The 18,679-nt window shown below is 36.1% G+C and overlaps 1 protein-coding gene across 5 annotated transcripts in view; it reads right to left on the minus strand.

The window, feature by feature from the left end:
* Positions 1 to 370: 370 nt before the first annotated feature.
* The window catches only part of FAM149A (family with sequence similarity 149 member A), a 78,183-nt gene continuing 59,874 nt past the window's right edge, over positions 371 to 18,679 (minus strand). The window contains exons 9-16 of one of the 5 annotated variants that reach the window (XR_012476910.1): positions 17,960 to 18,051; positions 16,714 to 16,932; positions 11,207 to 11,327; positions 8,743 to 8,793; positions 8,060 to 8,188; positions 7,895 to 7,973; positions 5,451 to 5,730; positions 371 to 1,138 (exon numbers count right to left, since the gene is read on the minus strand). Coding sequence is in view for 3 of the 5 variants with exons in the window: in XM_074228807.1 (XP_074084908.1) it covers positions 5,657 to 5,730; positions 7,895 to 7,973; positions 8,060 to 8,188; positions 8,743 to 8,793; positions 11,207 to 11,327; positions 16,714 to 16,932; positions 17,960 to 18,051 (765 nt within the window). In the remaining 2 variants the exon portion in view is untranslated. Of the gene's footprint in view, positions 1,139 to 4,979; positions 5,731 to 7,894; positions 7,974 to 8,059; positions 8,189 to 8,742; positions 8,794 to 11,090; positions 11,328 to 16,713; positions 16,933 to 17,959; positions 18,052 to 18,679 lie in introns of those variants that run through there. The other 4 variants (XM_074228807.1, XM_074228808.1, XM_074228809.1 and 1 more) reach the window with 4 other exon arrangements.

The following is an 18,679-nucleotide window of genomic DNA, read 5'->3' on the forward strand; positions in this document are numbered from 1 at the left end:
AAAGAAAGGATGATAAAAACAAGCATCAAAACTGAATGTTATATAGCTATAAGGAATTTTGGCCCCAGATATAAGAGGAGATATATGAATAAAATACTTCTGGTCTTTGCAGAAGTAGGGAGTTATAGATGTGCAAAACTGAATACATAATGACAGACTCAATGGATGTGTTGGTAAATTTAGCTGGGTTCAGTTTTTCCCCTCTTTTTTTTCTTCATAGTTATTAGTGATAGTTTTCTGTGGGAGGGAGATACATACATACATATATATATATATATATATATATATACATATATATATATATATATATATATATATATATATATATATATTGGAAAATGAAGATGCTGCCAAAAATATTAATTTTTTAAAAACTTCATTGGTCATAGGTAGAGCATCCTAAACGGGAAGAAAAATGATTTTAAAAAATCCCAAATTGTTTCTAAAACTAGCCACTGTCACCTTTCTTACATGGATATATGTATTGAGCCAACTTAAAAAAATTAAGAAACTTAGTACATTAGATTATTCAAAGGCTGTCACATGTCACACCTGGCCACCACCAAAGTCCTCCTCTGAGAATACATATTCATAAGCTAAGAGACTTGTAATTCTTGAAAGCATCAGAAAGTAAGCTCTGCTATGTTCTAATCTGGAAAGGTTTTGAAAATAAATCTGTTGGGGGTGGGGGGGTGGAGCCAAGATGGCAACAAGAGTGGATCATGTCCTAGGCGCTCTCTCATAAATCTTTGAAACTAAGGATTCTAACTAAATTTTCGAGAGACAGAACCCACAGAGGGACCCAATGAGGCAGTTCTCCTAATCAAGGTAACCTGGAAAAGAGCAGAAAGACTCTACTCCCCGGGGTTGGAGGGGCAGCCGCCAGAGTGAAACAACTTCAGCCTCCTGGAGGCAGCCTCAGGGTGCTGGGAGCCGCAGCTCTCAGCAGCAGGGGCAGTTTCCTGACTTACGCCCCGGGGGAGCACCGGGCACAAATTGGGGGAACAGACGGGTTACCTCTGCCAGAGCAAGCACTTGAAGCCCAGCCCTCAGGGCACACAGTATGATGCTTGGACACTGCAGCCCAGATCCAGGAAACAGAAGCAGGCGGAGCCCCCAGGGCATGAGCCCATTGAACCTAGGGAGGGGAGTGAAGAGAGAGAGACTGCTGAGCTCTGTCCTCTACCCCTGGAACAAGACTCTGGGGTTCTGACCACATTCAGAACCTGATCGCAGTCTAGCCCCCCCCCCCCCCATAGAACAGCAGGCCCCCCCCCACCTCAGCCCCGTGGCAGAGGGGTTTGCTTGTGGTCATTCACAGACCAGGAGGGAGGACAGAGCCTCACACACTGAGACCCTTGTGGGAGTGTCCCAAAAAGCTCAGGAAGCACCCCAAAACAGGCTTAGACTGGGAAAATGACCAAGCAGAGAAACAAGAGAAACACCATTGAGAAATACATTATCTATGAACCCAAGAAGTATCAATATACTCAGTCTGAAGATGAGGAAGCACAAGTTCCTGCATCAAAGACTCCAAGAAAAACAGAAATTGGGCTCAGGCTATGACAGAGCTCAAAAAAGACTGAAAATCAAATGAGGGAGTTAGAAGAAAAACTGGGAAAAGAAAGGAGAGAGATGCAGGAAAAACATGAAAATGAAGTCAGCAGCCTAGTAAAGGAAATCCAAAAAAATGCTGAAGAAAATAGCATGTTAAAAATAAGCTTAGGTCAAATGGATAAAACAGTTCAAAAACTTATGGAGGAGAAGAATGCTTTAAAAAGCAAAATTGGCCAGATGGAAAAAGAGATAAGAAAACTCTCTGAGGAGAACAAATTCTTCAGACAAAGAATAGAACTCAGGGAGATTGATGAATTTATCAGAAATCAGGAATCAATACTTCAAAACCAAAAAAAATGAAAAATTAGAAGAAAATGTTAAATATCTCATTGAAAAAACAACTGATATGGAAAACAGACTTAGGAAAGATAATTTAAAAATTATTAGAATACCTGAAAGTCATGATCAGGAAAAGAGCCTTGACATCATTTTCAAGAATTACTACAGGAAAATTGCCCTGATATTCTAGAAGCAGAGGGCAAAATAGAAATGGAGAGAATGCACCAATGATAACAAAAAACCAACCCCTAGGAATATCATACCCAAGTTCCAGAATTCCCAAGTCAAAGAGAAAATATTACAAGCAGCCAGAAGGACACAGTTCAGATATCGTGGAGCTGCAGTCAGGATACACAGGACTTAGCAGCAACTACATTGGAAGCTCGTAGGGTTTGGAATATAATATACTGGAAGGCAAAAGAGCTTAGAATGCAGCCAAGAATAAACTACCCAGCAAGGCTGAATGTCCTCTTCCAGGGAAAAAGATGGACTTTCAATGAAACAGGGGAATTTCAAATGTTCCTGTTGGAATGGCCAGAGCTGAACAGAAGGTTTGATCTTCAGATACAGGACTCAGGTGAAGTATGGAGACTGGAGGAGAGGGGGAAAATATGAGGGACTTAATGATGATGAACTGCATGTATTCCTGCATAGAAAAATGACACTGATAATAATCATATTAACCTTCTCGGTTAATAGAGGGAGCTTTTATAGTTGAAGCACAGGAGAAAGCTGAATTCGAAGATAAAATATGGTGTAAAAATGGAGTCAATAGAAAAAAAGGGACATGTAATGGGAGAAAGAAAAAGGAGAGGGGGAATAGGCCAAGATATTTCATATAATAAGATTTTTCTTTATTACAATGAGCTAATGCAATGGTATGGAAGAGGGGAAGGCAAGGGGGAATGAGGGAATCTTCGCTCTCATCAGAGGTGGCTAGGAGAGGAAACAGCATGTATACTCAATGGGGTATAGACATCTGGAGTTAGAAGGAGGGGGGGACAGGGGGAAGGGGGGGATGTGAATGAAGGAGGAGAGGATGGACCATGAGGGGCGAGTGGTCAGATATAACACATTTTCTTTTTTATTTCTTGCAAGTGGCTGGGATTAGATGGCCTGTCCGGGACCATAGGGCCTGGTGCATGCTGGGCCTAAGGGGTGGTATGGGGGCTCAGGGCCTCTTGACCCCAGGGCCAGGGATCTGTCTGCTGCACCACTCAGCTACACTACAGCAGAGTCAGAGTGAAAGGAGAGAGAAAAATATAGTACATGGTAGTGGACAAATACAAAAGGAGGGAGTTGCGATCAGCCATGGCAACAGTGGAAAAATATGGAAGTAACTTTTGTCATGGACTTATCATAAAGAATGTGACCTAGTTGCAACAGAGCTGTTGGCTTTGGAACAAAGACTCAAGCACATTACTATTATTATTATTATTATTATTATTATTAGGGGGTACAGGGCAAATGGGGCTGGGTGGCCCACCTGGGACAGCATAGCAGGGTGATCATTGGGTGTCTGAGGCCGGATTTGGCCCCAGGTGCTCCTGGCTCAAGGGCCAATGCTCTGTCCACCACCTAGCCACCCCTACTATTATTACTATTTTATTTTATTTTGGTTTTTTTTTTTTGTTTTTGCAGGGCAGTGGGGTTTGGGTGGCTTGCATGTCACATGGCTCGGTGATTGTTGGGTGTACGGGGCCAGATGTAGGCTTGGGTGCTCATGACTCCAGGGCTGGTGATCTATCCACTGCACCACCTGGCCATACCTACAATTATTACTAGTATTTTTTTCATTTTAATTTTTTTCTCTCCCCTTTACTTTATTGCTCAAGTGAGTCTATATTTTTTGGGGGGGAGGGGGTATTTTGTTTACTCTTAAACAAGACTATTTTATTAATGTATGAAAAAACATTTGTACAAAATGTGAATAAATAAATATTAAATATTAAAAAAAGAAAATAGATCTGCTGGCAGAAAGTGTGTCTGTCACTAATTTCAAAGGGGTTCTTCACTAGGAGGTTAGTCATCAGAAAGTGAAGACTTGGGATCAGAGTGATTCACAAGACTATCTACTAGAATGAATAATGTTTCCAGTTTATACTGTTGGGAAAAGCACATGCTGATGAGGTCACAGATCTCCGAAGTCATCACAGGTAGATGAGCCTTTTGAAAAAGAGATGCTAAATTAAAAGAACTGGAAGATACCACATCACACTTTTCAGATTGACTAATGTGGCAGAAAAAGAAAATATAAATGTTGGAAGGGATGTGGGAAAACCAAGATACTAATGTGAGGATATAAATTGATCTAACCATTCTAGAGAGTAATTTGGAACTATGCCCAAAGGGTTATAAAACTCTGTATGTACACTTTGATCCAGAAATACCACTACTAGGCCTGTATCCTTAAGAGATCATAAAAAAGGGAAAAAGACCCATATGTACAAAAATATTTGTAGCCACTCTTTTTGTAGTGGCAAAGAATTGTAAACAGAGTGGGTGCCCATCAATTGGGGAATGGTTAAACAAGTTATGGAATATGAATATTATACTATTGTTCTATAAGAAACCATGAACAAGCAGACTCTAGAGAAGCATGGAAAGGACTACACAAACTGATGTGGAGCAAAGGGAGCAGAACCAAGAGAACACTGTGAGTTGATCAGCTATGATGAATGCAACTCCTCTCATTTGGGAGAAGTGTTATGGACTACACTATATACATTCAGGGGAAAAAAATAAAACAAAAAAAAGCAGAATCTGAATGGATATTGTGCTCGCTTTTTAAAAAAAATTCTCTTATGTTTTTCTTTCCTATCTCATAGCTTTCTTTCTTTTCCTTTAGTCTTAATTCCTCATTCACAAAATGACTAATATGCAAATATGTTAAACACAAATGTACAGGTACAACTTTTACCAGACTGTTTTCCATTGAGGGGAGGGGGGATGGGAAGGGAGGATGGTAGGAAAAGTGTAACATAAAGATGCAAGTGGATAAAACTTGAAAAACTTTCCTAACATAGTTGGAAAAATAAAATAAAATATCAATTAAAATTTGTTTTTTGTTTTTTTCCTTTTCATAGTTTTTGCCCTTTTGTTCTGATTCTTCTTTTCAACATGACTAAGATGGAAATATATTCAACATACATGAATAACCTAAATCAGATTACATGGTGTCTTGGGGACAGGGGAAGAGGGGAGAGAGAGGGAGAAAAATATGGAACTCAAAATCTTACAAAAGATGGAAAAAATAAAATAAAGAGAAAAATGCTATAAAATTTTAGTGAATTGTGCTTCAATGAAAAAACAGTAAGTATAGTTAGATAATAAATTATAAAGGTGGCTTGTTATCTTTTTTTAAAAACCACACATCTTGTATATGAATCAGAATTAGAGGTCATTCAACAGTTTCAAAATGATGGATTAGGGATTAGGAGGGATTAGGTGATTTGTTCAAGTTCATGTTGTCATATCTTTGAACATAAGAAGCAGAGTCATGTATCCCATACCCCATATCCCCAAAGTTTGTGTTTCTTTGGATTGTGACTTACTGATAATGCAAAGTTATGGCACATCCCAGTTAAAAATAGACTTGTTTATTAATGATTGGTTTTCTCCAAGATTCCTGTCTCCAGGACCAGACAACAAAGAGACACATCAAGATAGCATAATACTTGCTGTTATTTCTCAAGTAATAAAGAGTAAGTTGATACTTGGCAGATTTCACTGAGTACAGTGACTGACCAGCCAAGTTATATCAGGAAGCCACTGGCAATCTCCTTCTTGAAGTTGAGGTATTTCTTTGATAAGATTTAGGCAGATGCTGTGAACCTGAAATCACAAATAAAAGGAAAAGTCTAAGAAATGGCAAAGATATCAAAAAAAAGAGGTAATCTTACATTTTTGTAGGTCCTTTAAAGGTTTTTCTCACCAGAATCCATTAACATTTTTACTGAGGTAATATTGATGACATAGTGAATCTTTTTTTCTTTTTAGTCCTGACCTCTAATTTCATCATTATGTGTACATATAACATTGTAGGCCTGGCACATCATAAATAGTAAATAAATACTTGTTGACTGCTTGACAGTGGGAAACTTCCAGTATGGAAACTCCTTCCACCATATATTGGGTCAAGATTCAAAAACTTAGAAAGTTGCTTGGATAGTGGATATACTAACATGACTATTACTAGCTAGTTTTATTGAAATGTTTTCTTTTCATTAGAAGGGATGAAAAGGCATGTGATGGTGAATAGAAGGCCAATCTCAGAAACAGGCAGATTTGGATTCTAGTTCTATCTATGATGTACATTGACTGAATGAACCTGACTTTAAAGTCCATATATAGGGGCAGCTGGGTTCCACAGTGGATAGAGCACTAGCCTTGGAGTCAGGAGGACTTGAGTTCAAAAATGATCTCAGACACTTAAAATTACCTAGCTATGTGACTTTGGGCAAGTCACTTAATCCCACTGCCTTGCAAAAACCAAAAAAAAAAAAAAAGAAAGTTCATGCACATGTTTATGTGTTTACAAATGACATACAAAGACCAACAGTCAATACATAAAAAGTTTAGAAACTTAGAAAGTTTTCCATGGATTTTCCAGATCATGGAGACCCCTCAATGTGGAAGAGATAACTTTATTTCACAACAGCCCTCAGAGGTAGATGCTATTATTATCTTCATTTTATAGTAGCAGTAACTGAGGCAAATAGAGATAAATTGCTTGCCCAGAGTCACAGAACTAATAAGTATCTAAACTCATTGATTTTTGATTACAGGCTGTACCATCAACTACCCCCTATATTATTAAATTACATACTGAAATTTCTATTTATTATTATTTACTAAGGCAGAAATTCTAGTCTGAATAGTTTAAATATAAATAATATTAATAATTAAAAGTGTTTACTGAAAAATAGTATGATCATACTATGTCTGGAATGATAGAATGCCATTAACCCATTGGCATGCTATGGTGAGAAAAATTAATGATCTATCAATATATACATACAGATAGGGTTAAGAACTAGTCCTGGGATCTTGCTGACAGAGATAGCTCTCAGTGAGGAAATTTACTCTACAAACTCAAATCAGAATCTTTTCTGCTACAAACAATTTTACAGAGTCACCTGAAGAGATGACTTACCTAGGGTCACATAAACTGTAGGTTTCAGAGGTAGGGCTTAAACTCAGGTCTTATTGGCTCTAAAGCCAGCCCTTTATCCACTATGCCATGCTTTTTTATTCAACATATACCTATTCCATATTTTACAAAGACACACACATTTAATATCTTAATAGTTGGCTCCTGTTTTTCTTAGTTCATATGATCATAGAATTAGAATATAGAAGATAGCCAAATCATATAGACCAACTCCTTCATTTTGCAGATGATAAAGGTGAGAACCAGACTTGACTTGTCCAAGCTCAACCCACTTTCACTTAGGGAAGAAACAGAACTGGGGTCTAAAGCCAAGGCCTCTATCTTCAGCTCTAACCCAATACCATGCTAGCTCTCTGGTTGTTCTGACAAGAAGTCATAGAGTTCAGTACAGTAGATGAAGATGGAAAGCAATAAAATCAGATACCAATCACAAAGGAAAATTGGAGATTGTTATTTCCCCAGTAGAGCCAGCTAGAAGATTTTGACATGGGGCAGCTAGGTTGCACAGTGGATAGAGTACCAATCCTGGAGTAAGGAGGACCTGATTTCAAATCCATCCTCAAACAGTTGATAGTTACTTAACTGTGTGACCTTGAGCAAGTCACTTAACTACATTACCTTGCAAAAAGAAAAAAAGTAGAATAACTTGACAGAATAATTTTGCTCCTAAAATAAAATGCTCCTTTGTACTAATTGGCATTGGTTCTTCCTGCCCTGTAGAAAAATGTGATTCTTAGGTAGCAAAAGGTTATAAAAAAAATTTAAAACCAATCAGAACTACTTTTGAGTTTTTTGAGATGTGTTAAATTATAAATTTTTTTTCACCTGTTAAGAAACCCTGACCTGTCCACATGTGGTTTACGAATTCCATTGGTGTCAACGACCTTTTGTGAGGAGTATCAGACTGTTGAGAGAAAATGGAGGAAAGAAATGTTTACAATATTTCAAATTTTTCCCCCCAAAAAATCTTTGATTGGAACTAGAACCTACCCTGAAGGTATGAGTGGTGTTAGGCCTTGAAAATTGCTCAGAGATAACAGTCCTTTCTCGAAGAGGTGGTCTTTCAATATTTCCAGGTACAGCACTTAACACTCGATTTTGAGGATATCTTCCTCTGTGCTTTAATGAAAAACAAACCAAGTGTAAATTCAAGTTTACAACAAACTTCATCATTAACATAGCGAACTGAACAATCATGATAGAGCCACTTAACTCATTCATTTTATTCATTCCACAAGCTGTATTGAGCCATTGTGGGATAGCAGAAATAAAACTGAGCTTGGAGTCAGAAAATCTGTATTTGATTCTTTTTTTTAATGGCAGTGGGGTTAAGTGACTTGCCCAAGATCACACAGCTAGGTAATTATTAAGTGCCTGAGACCAAATTTGAACTCAGGTCCTCCTGCCTCCAGGGCCGGTGCTCTATCCACTGCAGCACCAAGCTGCCCCTCTGAATTTGATTCTTGACCATAATACTCACCACTTGTGTGACTTTCACCTCCCTGGGCCTCAGAACTGAACTATATATTTTCTCAGACCCCCTCAAAACTCAAAATCTTAAGATCTTATGACCCTATGTGAATCATTTATTAAACACATAGTACATATGAGATTCAATGTTAGGCTTAGTCTTTTAAATAAATTTGTATTCCTATCTTTTGTTTTAATATTACCAATATTTCCCCCATATCCCTTCTTCTCCTTTCTTCCCAGACAGGTATCTTCTATAACAAGGAATTTAAAACAACAACCGAAAAGAGAGAGAGAGAGGAAGAAGAAAAAAATTAATTCAGCAGATTAATCAACATATTTTTAAAAACTGTTGTTATATGCAAAGTTTTATAACCCATAAACCATATCTCCCTTCAATCTCTGCAAAGCAATATGGGGAGGTATCTTTCTCAGCTTGCAAATTATAATTTATGTAACCAAATATTAACTCTGATGAAAGGCTAATGAACCATAATTATTTAAAGGCTTAAATTTTGGAATAAAAGGGAAGATACAATTTATTTTATTTTTCATTGTTAATGGATAACTTTTGTTTTTTAGATTATTTACATTTCCTAACATAGATGTTCTCCCTTCTCTTACTCAAAGAAACATCCTTTAATGTCTTTAATTTTTTAAATTAAATTAAATTTATTTAATTATAAATTTATTTTAAAAATAAAAAAAGTAAAACAAAAAATAATGGAGCAGAGAAGAACAACAGTTTACTAAGATGAAATAATTTTTGTAAGTGTTCCACACCCACTGTCCTCAACCTCTGAAAAGAATGGGAGGAAAGAAATGCTTAAGCTCATTTTAAAAATAACTTACATCTCAAAACCATGTTAGCTGGGCAGCTAGGTGGTATAGTGGATAAAGCACTGGTCCTGGAGTCAGGAGGACCTGAGTTCAAATTTGACCTCAGACACTTAATAATTGCCTAGCTATGTGACCTTGGGAAAGTCACTTAATCCCATTGCCTTGCAAAAGCAAACAAAAAAGAATAATTAAGTCTAACCCTCTCATAGTTAACTTGACTGTTCCCAACTGAGGGGAGGGGGGTGGGAAGGGAGGGTGGAGAGATACTTTGTAACTTGGGAATATGCATGTACAAATGGATGAAAATAAATAAATAAAAGGATCTGAACTAAAAAAAATAAAAGCATGTTAGGTGTCTGTTACATTTTGAGAATCATTATCATAATAACAAGAACCTTGCTATGTGCCCTACCCTGTGCTAATTATTCTCTCTTTAATCTGCAACAACTTAAAAAATAGGTGTTTTTATTATTCCCATTTTACAGATAAGGAAATTAAAACACTCAACAAGGTCACACAAATGGCAAGTGTCTAAGAGTGGATTTAAACTTTTCTTCTACTAGAGTCCCCGATTTTCTGTGGCCTTCCCTCAACTCCTTTCATAACCTCATTTCATGCCATAGATTTATAACAATACATGTAAACAAACCTTGCAAGTCTTGTCTAAGCTCAGTAGATAATATGTTCCATTAAGCATGAAACTCCCCCTTCAGATTCCTGCCCTTTTCTCTAGTCCTGGATACTGGTGATATTGACTGGTTGTGCTTGAGAAATATAGCACTAGTCTAGAGAAATAATTTGAAACAAAAAAATGCTTCTTAAACTAACAGTCTCAGATTACAATTACAGTGGAAAGATCCCTGGTTCCTGGTCTGGTTATCTGTGTTTAACTCTCACCTTTAATGCTTGCTACCTTTGTAAAATTATAATCATTTAGTCTCTCTGGACCTCAGTTTCCTAATCTGAAAAATTGAAGGGATTGGATTAGATAATCAGAGGGTCCTTCCAATTCTAAATCTATAATCTTGGCCTTTTCAGAATAGGTTGCTAGATTGTATGAAGATGTCTCCACTGAATATCTCCATTGAAGAGTCAGTCCATAGAATTAAGGATTTAGAAGTGGAAGTTTATCTAGTCCAATCCCATCATTTTACAAATGTGGAAACTGAGATATAGGAAGGGTAAATGATTTGACCAAGGTAACACAGGGAATAAGTAACAGACCTGGAATTTGAGCCCAGGTCCTCAAAACCAGGTCTCTAAAACCTACTTTCTTTTTACTGGATCACAGCATTTCCAGTTAAATGAAAACTGTCTGTACTTTTATAAAATGGACTTTTGATGGATATCTGGACAAGTTAACTTGAGTCTATGATTTCATTGACCTAAATCAGTGTTTTCTTTCATTAAAAATAATATAAAATTAATTGATTTTTTCAAGTTTAATTAATTTATATGTTGCTCCCCTGAGAAGTTCATGGAAATGATTTTGAGTAGAGGGCATTGTAGCATTCTGTTTTGTTATTGATTTCTATTATACACATTTAATTCTTCCCAATGCTCCATTAATAGTTACTTTGTTTTTGGTTATGGTCTGGACTTGTGATTTCAACTGTGTAAAGAACTCCCAGTGTGGAAATTTCCCCTGGTGCAGACAAGCACCTGCACCTTAGCGTCTTAACAGGGTTGCCTAAAGGGTGAGATGACTTACTTGCTCAAGGTAACACAGTCAGTTTGTTTCAGTTCCCACTCTGAGGATGGCCTATTTTCTTCTCTGCCCTACTGCCTCTTAAAAGCTTCATTAGTATACACTAAAATAAGTGTTACCAAGGATTGGTGGGATCCAGGAGTAGCAACATTGTGTTCACCAGTTTCTGAGTTTATAGGTGGCAGCCTGTTTCGAGGCACTTGAACCGATGGAGAAGACAAGCAGTCTGAGCCAATTTGCCTGTTAAAAACCAGTCACATGACAAATAAGGACTTATTAACTACCTACTATATACAAGGCATTATTATGTGCTGTGTCTCCCACTAGATAATGAGTTTCTTGAGATCAGGGGTTACCTTACTCTTTGTATGCTTTACAAAGGGTTTTGCTCACAGTAATATGGGCTTGATAAATGCTTCACTCATTTCTTGTGGATAAGGAAGCAGAGACATAAGAACTACGACACTGAAGAAGTAACCTACTTTATAAAAATTTGCTTTTGTGACTAAAATATTATTTAAAAAGAACAGATATCAATATGTTTTATAACTATTTTAAATTATTGACCTCTTTTAGGACACGAGTTAAGAGATTTGCTAGCTTTAAAGAACACACACTAAAGATTCTAGGGTTCCTGTCAAATTAAACATTTATTTAGTGTTCTCTATGTCTTTAATGCTGCCGGATTCTACAGGGAATGGGAAGGACATATATAACAGCCCTTAGGATCAAAGAAATGGCAATTTACCTGGGAAAGAGAACTAACCATATATGAAAGATTTAGAGAATTTAGGAAGACATTATGTTATTAGTACTAAATTGATGTTGTTAGTACTAAATTCATATTAACATTCTGTAGATCAGGGGTTCCAAAACTTGTTTTATGTCATCAAATCCCTTTGGCAATCTGGTAAATCCAATGGAATAAAGATTTTTAAATGTATAAAATAAAACACATGGTATTCCAAAGAAAAACAAGTACATTGAAATAATCACACACATACCCTCATATTTATATATTATATATTACTCATATATTATTCATAACTATATATTCTCACATATTTTATACACATTATTTTCACATATATTATATATCTAATATATGTGAATGTATGTATGTATGTATAAAGTTTATGAACCACAGGTTAAGAACCACTGCTAGAGAAGAAAGGAAGGCTCAAATCAGGGCAGCATTATGGAAGTGCTAGATCTTGAATTGTGAGATGAATGTGTATAGAATGTAAAGAATGTGGGTTAAAAGGAGAAAGAAAAGAAAAAAGGTATTTCATAACAATGGAATAAAATAAACAAAGGCACCAAAGAGAACATGGGACTGGCAGTCAAGGGTCCTGAGTTCAAATCTCAGCTCTTCCACCTATAACCTATCTGATCATGTGCAAGTCATTTAATGTTTATTGGCCTCTGTTTTTGTCATCTCTTGAATAATCTTTTAGCTCTGAAATAAAGCTTTCATCATATTCAAGGAATAACTATTAGTTGTCACATAGTCCAGATTAACTAGGCATAAAAGAAATATTCTGAAGATTCTTCTGATGAAAAGAAAATGATTATCCTACAGGACAGCAAAGGAAAAATAAATGTCTGAATCCAGGGCAAACTGTTCAACATCACACTATATACTACATTTTAAGTAATGGGAAATTTGAAAAAAAAGGTATAACAGAGGTCATCAGGAAAATATATTATCTACTTTGCCTGCTTTTTTTTTACATTTTCTCCAGATGCCTTTGTCTTAAATACTTTCTCATTTCAAATTATATTACCTGAGTTCCAAACTTGCTTCAGACACTTAGTGACTGAATTGTCCTAGACAAGTCACTTCACCATCTCAGTTTTCTCATCTCAATGGCCTTTAAGATACTTTCTTGTTCTAAAACTGTGATTCTAGGACCTATGCTGGAAGAGGTCTACTCATTTAAAGAAAGAGCTATTAGCTAGGAACCATATGTCTGAGAGAATCTATGTATGAATAGATTTCAAAGGGGTCATGAAAAAAAATTACATTATGATTTTCACTATACTTGATATTCTTTTAAATATATGAATCCATTGTTTCCCCCAGACTTCCAGAAGAGTCCATCACACACCACACACACACACACACACACACACACACACACACACAGACACACAAAACACTTATCAAGAACCCTTGAGGATGGGATTTCAGAAAAACCTAGAAAGACTTGCATAAATTGATGCTGAGCAAAAAGCAGAAAAACTTTATACACGCTAACAACAACATGAGGTCATCCATGATGGATTTGTTCATTTCTGCAATACAGTAATCAAAATCAATTTTAAAGGACTTGTGATGAAAATTACCATCTGTATCCAAAGAAGGAACTGTAGAGTTTAAATGAAGATCAAAGCTTATTATCTTCAGTTTTTAAAAGTTGCCTTATGTATTATGTAAATTTGTTATCTCAAATGTTTTCTTTCTTCCTTTCTTCCTTTTGGATCTGATTCTTCTCTCACAACACATTCTAATTTCGATCTAGGTTTAACATGGTTACAAATGTAAAGCCTAAATTAGTTTGCTTTCTGTCGGGGTGAGAGGAGAGGGAAGGGAGGTAGGTAGAACAACTGTAAAACTTAAAACCTTGCAAAAAAAATGACTGGTAAAAAGTGCCATTGTATGTAGAAGGGAAGAACAAATAAAATATTTAAATAATAAAAAAGAACCCTTGATTTAGAAGCATTTAATCAATAAACCCCTCCTGGATCACTTCCTTATTGTGATAAAGGAGCTTACACAGCTCAATGAAACTGTGAGCTATGCCATCCAGGATTACCCAAGATGCACAAGTCATAGTAGAAAATTTTGGGGAAGGAAATGGCAAACCACTCCAGCATATCTGCCAAGAATGGTAATGGACAATATTGAAATGCTAAAAGATATTACACTGAAAATGAATCCTTCAGTTCAGAACATGTGCAACACATAATTAGGAAGAACATAGAGTATCCACAAATAGCTCTATAAAAAAGTGAAGCAGCTGGGCTAAAACCAAGAGAAGTTCAACTGCTGGTGTGTCTGATGTCAAAAGGAAAGTCGAATGCTGTAAAGATCAATACTGCATAGACTATAAGATCTATGAACTTGGCTGGATGTCATCAAAAAGGAGATGAAAAGGTTAAACATCAAAATCTTGGGTGCCACTAAATATAAATTTCCAGGAATAGGTGAATTTAATTCAAGTATTCATCAAATATACTACTATGGACAAGAGTTGCTCATTAGAAATGAAGTAGCCCTTATAGTTAATAAAAGGATGAGAAAAGCAATCCTGAGGTACAATCTCAAAAACAACAAAATGATATCTGTTTGAATCCAAGGCAAACTGTTCAAAATCTCACAGTAATCCACATCTGTGTTCCAACTAATGCTGAAAAGGCCAGTTACTCAATTCTGTGAAGAATTAGATCTTCTAGAAATAACAACACATAGGGAATTAGAATAAGAAAATCAAAAAATAATTAGAATACCATGCAAGTTTGTCCCTGAAGTACAAAATGAAGCAGAATAGAGACTAATAGAATGTTGTCAGGATAATTCATTGATCACAGTAAAAACTTTTTCAAAAGCTCAAAAGAGATGGACAAGATGGAAATCAGATTGATTATATACTTTGCAGCCAAAGGTATAAAAGTTCTATTATAGTCCATTAGAATAAAACATGGAATTGACTGTGGCTCAGATCAGAAACTTCTGATTGCAAAATTTAGACTTAAATTGAAGAAAGTAGAGAAAATTGATGATTTCATAAATAATATCTTTTGGGAATATGTAGTGAAAGTTGTGAAACAATTTAAGGGATTACATCTGACAAATATACTGGTGGGTCTGATGTCAAAAGGAAAGTCGAATGCTGTAAAGATCATTACTGCATAGACTATAAGACCTATAAACCAAAAATCAAAAAGGAGATGAAAAGGTTATACATCGATATCTTGGGTGGCAGTAAATATAAATTTCCAGGAATAGGTGAACACCAAAATTGCAAGGAGAAATAAAGTTTTCTTAAATGAGTAGCACCAAAAAAAGGGGGAAAATAAAGATAGAATGTTTAGATAGATATCTTCAGAAAAATTGGAAATACTAAAAGAATGTTCAATGCAAAAATGGTATGATGGAAGGAAAAAAATGGCAGGGACTTAATAGTAGAAGAAATTAAGAAGAGTTGGTAAGGGGAAGCTAGGTGGCACAGTGGATAGAGCACTGGCCCTGGAGTCAGGAGGGCCTGAGTTCAAATCCAGCTTCAGACATTTAATAATTACCTAGCTGTGTGGCTTTGGGCAAGTCACTTAACCCCACTGCCTTGCAAAAACCAAAAAAAAAAAAGATTCTTCAGCAATATATTACAAAGAAATTAACAGAAGTATAAGCTGACTTTGGAAGAGGCAGATGAACTAGAGAACAAATTGTCAACATTCACTGAATTTAGAGAAAGCAAGAGTTCTAGGAAAAAACATTTACTATAGCCTTTGACCGTGTGGATTACATCAAACTGTGGCAAGTCCTCAAAGAGATGTCATTTGTCTCCTAAAGAATCTGTATTTCAAGAAGAAACACTTAGATCCAAACATGTAACAACTAATTAGTTCAAGATTGGGAAAGAAATATGGCTAGGTTATATATTGCCACCTTATTTATCTTATTAGCAGAGTACATCATGTGAAATTCCAGACTAGATGAATCAAATATCAGAATTAGCATTGTTTAGAGAAATATTAACAATTTTGGTGAAGAAGAATGGGCTCAAAGATCACTGTGGGTGGTAATGGCAGCCATGAGATTAAAAAAAAGTTTGCTCCTTTGAAGGGAAGCTTTGGTAAATCTGGACAGCATACTAAAAACCAAAGACATCATTTTGCCAAGAAAGGTCCATATAGTCAAAGCTATGTTATTTTTCCAGTAATAAAATATGGCCAAAAGGATTAGACTATGAGGAAAGCTGAACACCATAGAATTGATACTTTCAAATTGTGGTACTGGAGAAAACTTTTGAAAGTCCATTGGACAAAGACAAGAAGATCAAATCAGTCAATACCTAAGATCAAACACTGAAGCCAGAGTTTAAATACTTTGACTACATAATAAGAGGACAGTATTTATTGGAAAAAACTCTGATAGTGGAAAAGACTGAAGGAATAAGAAGGGCACAGAGGAGGAGGAGATGGATTGAAGGAATCAAAAAAAGCTTAAACAGACTTTGGGAGATAGAGGAGAGAAGAGCCTGATGGTCCCTGAGTTCACATGACTGAACTATTGAACAAAACAATCAATGAGCATCTATTAAGGACCTACTATGTGCCAGACAATGTGTAGGGATGAAAAGAAAGACTAAGAAAAACCAATTCTTGCACTTAAGGAGTTCAGTGTCTAATGGAGGACGAGGACATGACATGCAAATGGCAATGTACAAATAAAATACATACAGGAAAAATTATAATTAATCTCTGAGGGAAATCACTTGATATTTCAACTCTTTCAAGATAATATCTCAGTTTTTTCCTCCCTTTAGCCCTAATGGAAAACAAAAATATTTTTCCTTAAGTTAATATTCAGTTTAACAAGAAAGAAAGAAACATGGCTTACAGCTTGGTGCTCCTGAGAACTTTATCATTGGAGGTTTTTGATTGATGCAGATCTGAAGAAAGAGATGGAAGCCTCCTGTGAGCAGGTGTCTTCCTTGCAGATGTAGGCAGTGCCCGTGATGAAGAGAGAACACTGTGATCTGAAACTTGCCCCAGCCGATTCCGAGTTGAAGAGAGAACACTGGACCCTACAATCTGCAATCTGTCATCTTGATCATGCCTAAGAAGAAAGCTCAAATTATATACTGCTGCCATCTAGATCAAAGAACCCTTGTAGAAATGCACTTGGTTTTTCATTATTTACAAACAACAAAAACAGCACCCAAAAAAGTTAAGACAAAGATTGTTTTCTTTGGTCTCCATATTAAGGTCTTCATTTTTCTCCACTTTTTCCATCTCCTTCTTATGCTATGGGTTTCATAGGAAGTTATCCTCCAAGGCTGTGTCAGTTATCAATTGTCTCTTCTCTTAATGGCCCACTTTACCCTGATATAGGTCTATCATTTTATGTTACAAATTTTTAGTCCATAAGACTACACATGGATCAAGAGAAGAGGTGAGAATAGAAGTTATGAGGTAAGACAGCATAGATGAAAAGAAGAGTACTTGATTGGGGGATTAGACTAGGCCTGGGGTTTTAAAGTTTTGTTAAATGTATGGGTCCCTTTTTTTTAGTTTAAACCTGTTAATTCCTCTAAATGGTTTTAGATTCATAAATATATATATATATATATAATATATATATTTATATGATTACAAAGGAAACATTATATTGAAATAAAGATATAATTTGTCTTTATCCAAGTTCCCAAACAGCCTAAAAATCTATCTATGAACCCCAAGTTAAAACCCCTGAGCTACATAATTTCTATGTTTCTTTACATCAAAATTCCATGAGATCATGAGTTAAGACATTTGAGTTTGGGTTCTGGCACTACCACTAGATGAGAAATACTGGGAAAGTCTCCTAATTTCCCTGAATTCGTTTTCTCTTATCTGTATAGTTAAGGGTTTGGAGTAAATGGTTTCAAGTTCCTTCTCACTTTGACTTTCTATGACTCTTTGACCTTAGTAACAACAAAGAAACACACACAGGCATAAGCTTATTGAACTTTGCAATCCCCAAGCTATGTTTTAGCCAGGAAGTTTGGCATATTTGTTTACAACTAAATGATATGTCTCATAGCCATACTATCCCCAAGGGCCTTAGACACAGGAGAGTTGAGACTGTTATTTCCCATACTTACTGAGTCCTGTCTGCAAAATGCATATGTCTCTGTTGAAGGGGTTTTGCTTGAATTGTCATCACACCATTTAAATCACTGTAAAAACTACGACTCTAGAGAATGAAATAAAAATAAAAGTTGTTTGTCAGTTTCATACTGATATAATCCAAAGTGAGAATAATAATAGCTTGGTGGTGATAAGTCATTCTACATCTAGCCAGGGTAGTCCTTGATTAGCAAGCACAGTCTTTTGTTGGATTTCCCTTGTAACCTTTCCAACTTTGGGGGACATATTAGAGTCTTCTAGAACCCAGGGCCATGATCCAGTATCAGAGAATGGAGGGGGATTGCCCAAGAAATCTAAAACTTCAAGGGAATCTAGTGCTTGTGGTATGGGGAGTATTTGAGAATGGGAGGTGAGAAAATAAGAATGGGATTGGACAAGAATCAAACATAATGAGAAGTCATGGAGGAGTTTCAATCAGTATCAAGACTGATGAAATTCTGGATATGCCCAAGCATCAAAAGATTTCAATGTCACAATAATGTTGAGATGAATAAATTATATCTTTTGTTGTTTTGGGGTAAAATCTGATTCTTCATAACCTCATTTTTCCTTGGCAAAAATACTTAAGTCAAAAATGACTTAAAAAGTCATTTCCTTTTCTGGCTCATTTTACAGATAAGGAAATTGAGGCAAACAGGGTTAAGAAATATACAGCTATGGACAGAGCACTGGCC

This window comes from Macrotis lagotis, chromosome 3, assembly GCF_037893015.1.
Source record: "Macrotis lagotis isolate mMagLag1 chromosome 3, bilby.v1.9.chrom.fasta, whole genome shotgun sequence".
In the NCBI taxonomy this organism is placed as follows: Eukaryota; Metazoa; Chordata; class Mammalia; order Peramelemorphia; family Peramelidae; genus Macrotis; species Macrotis lagotis.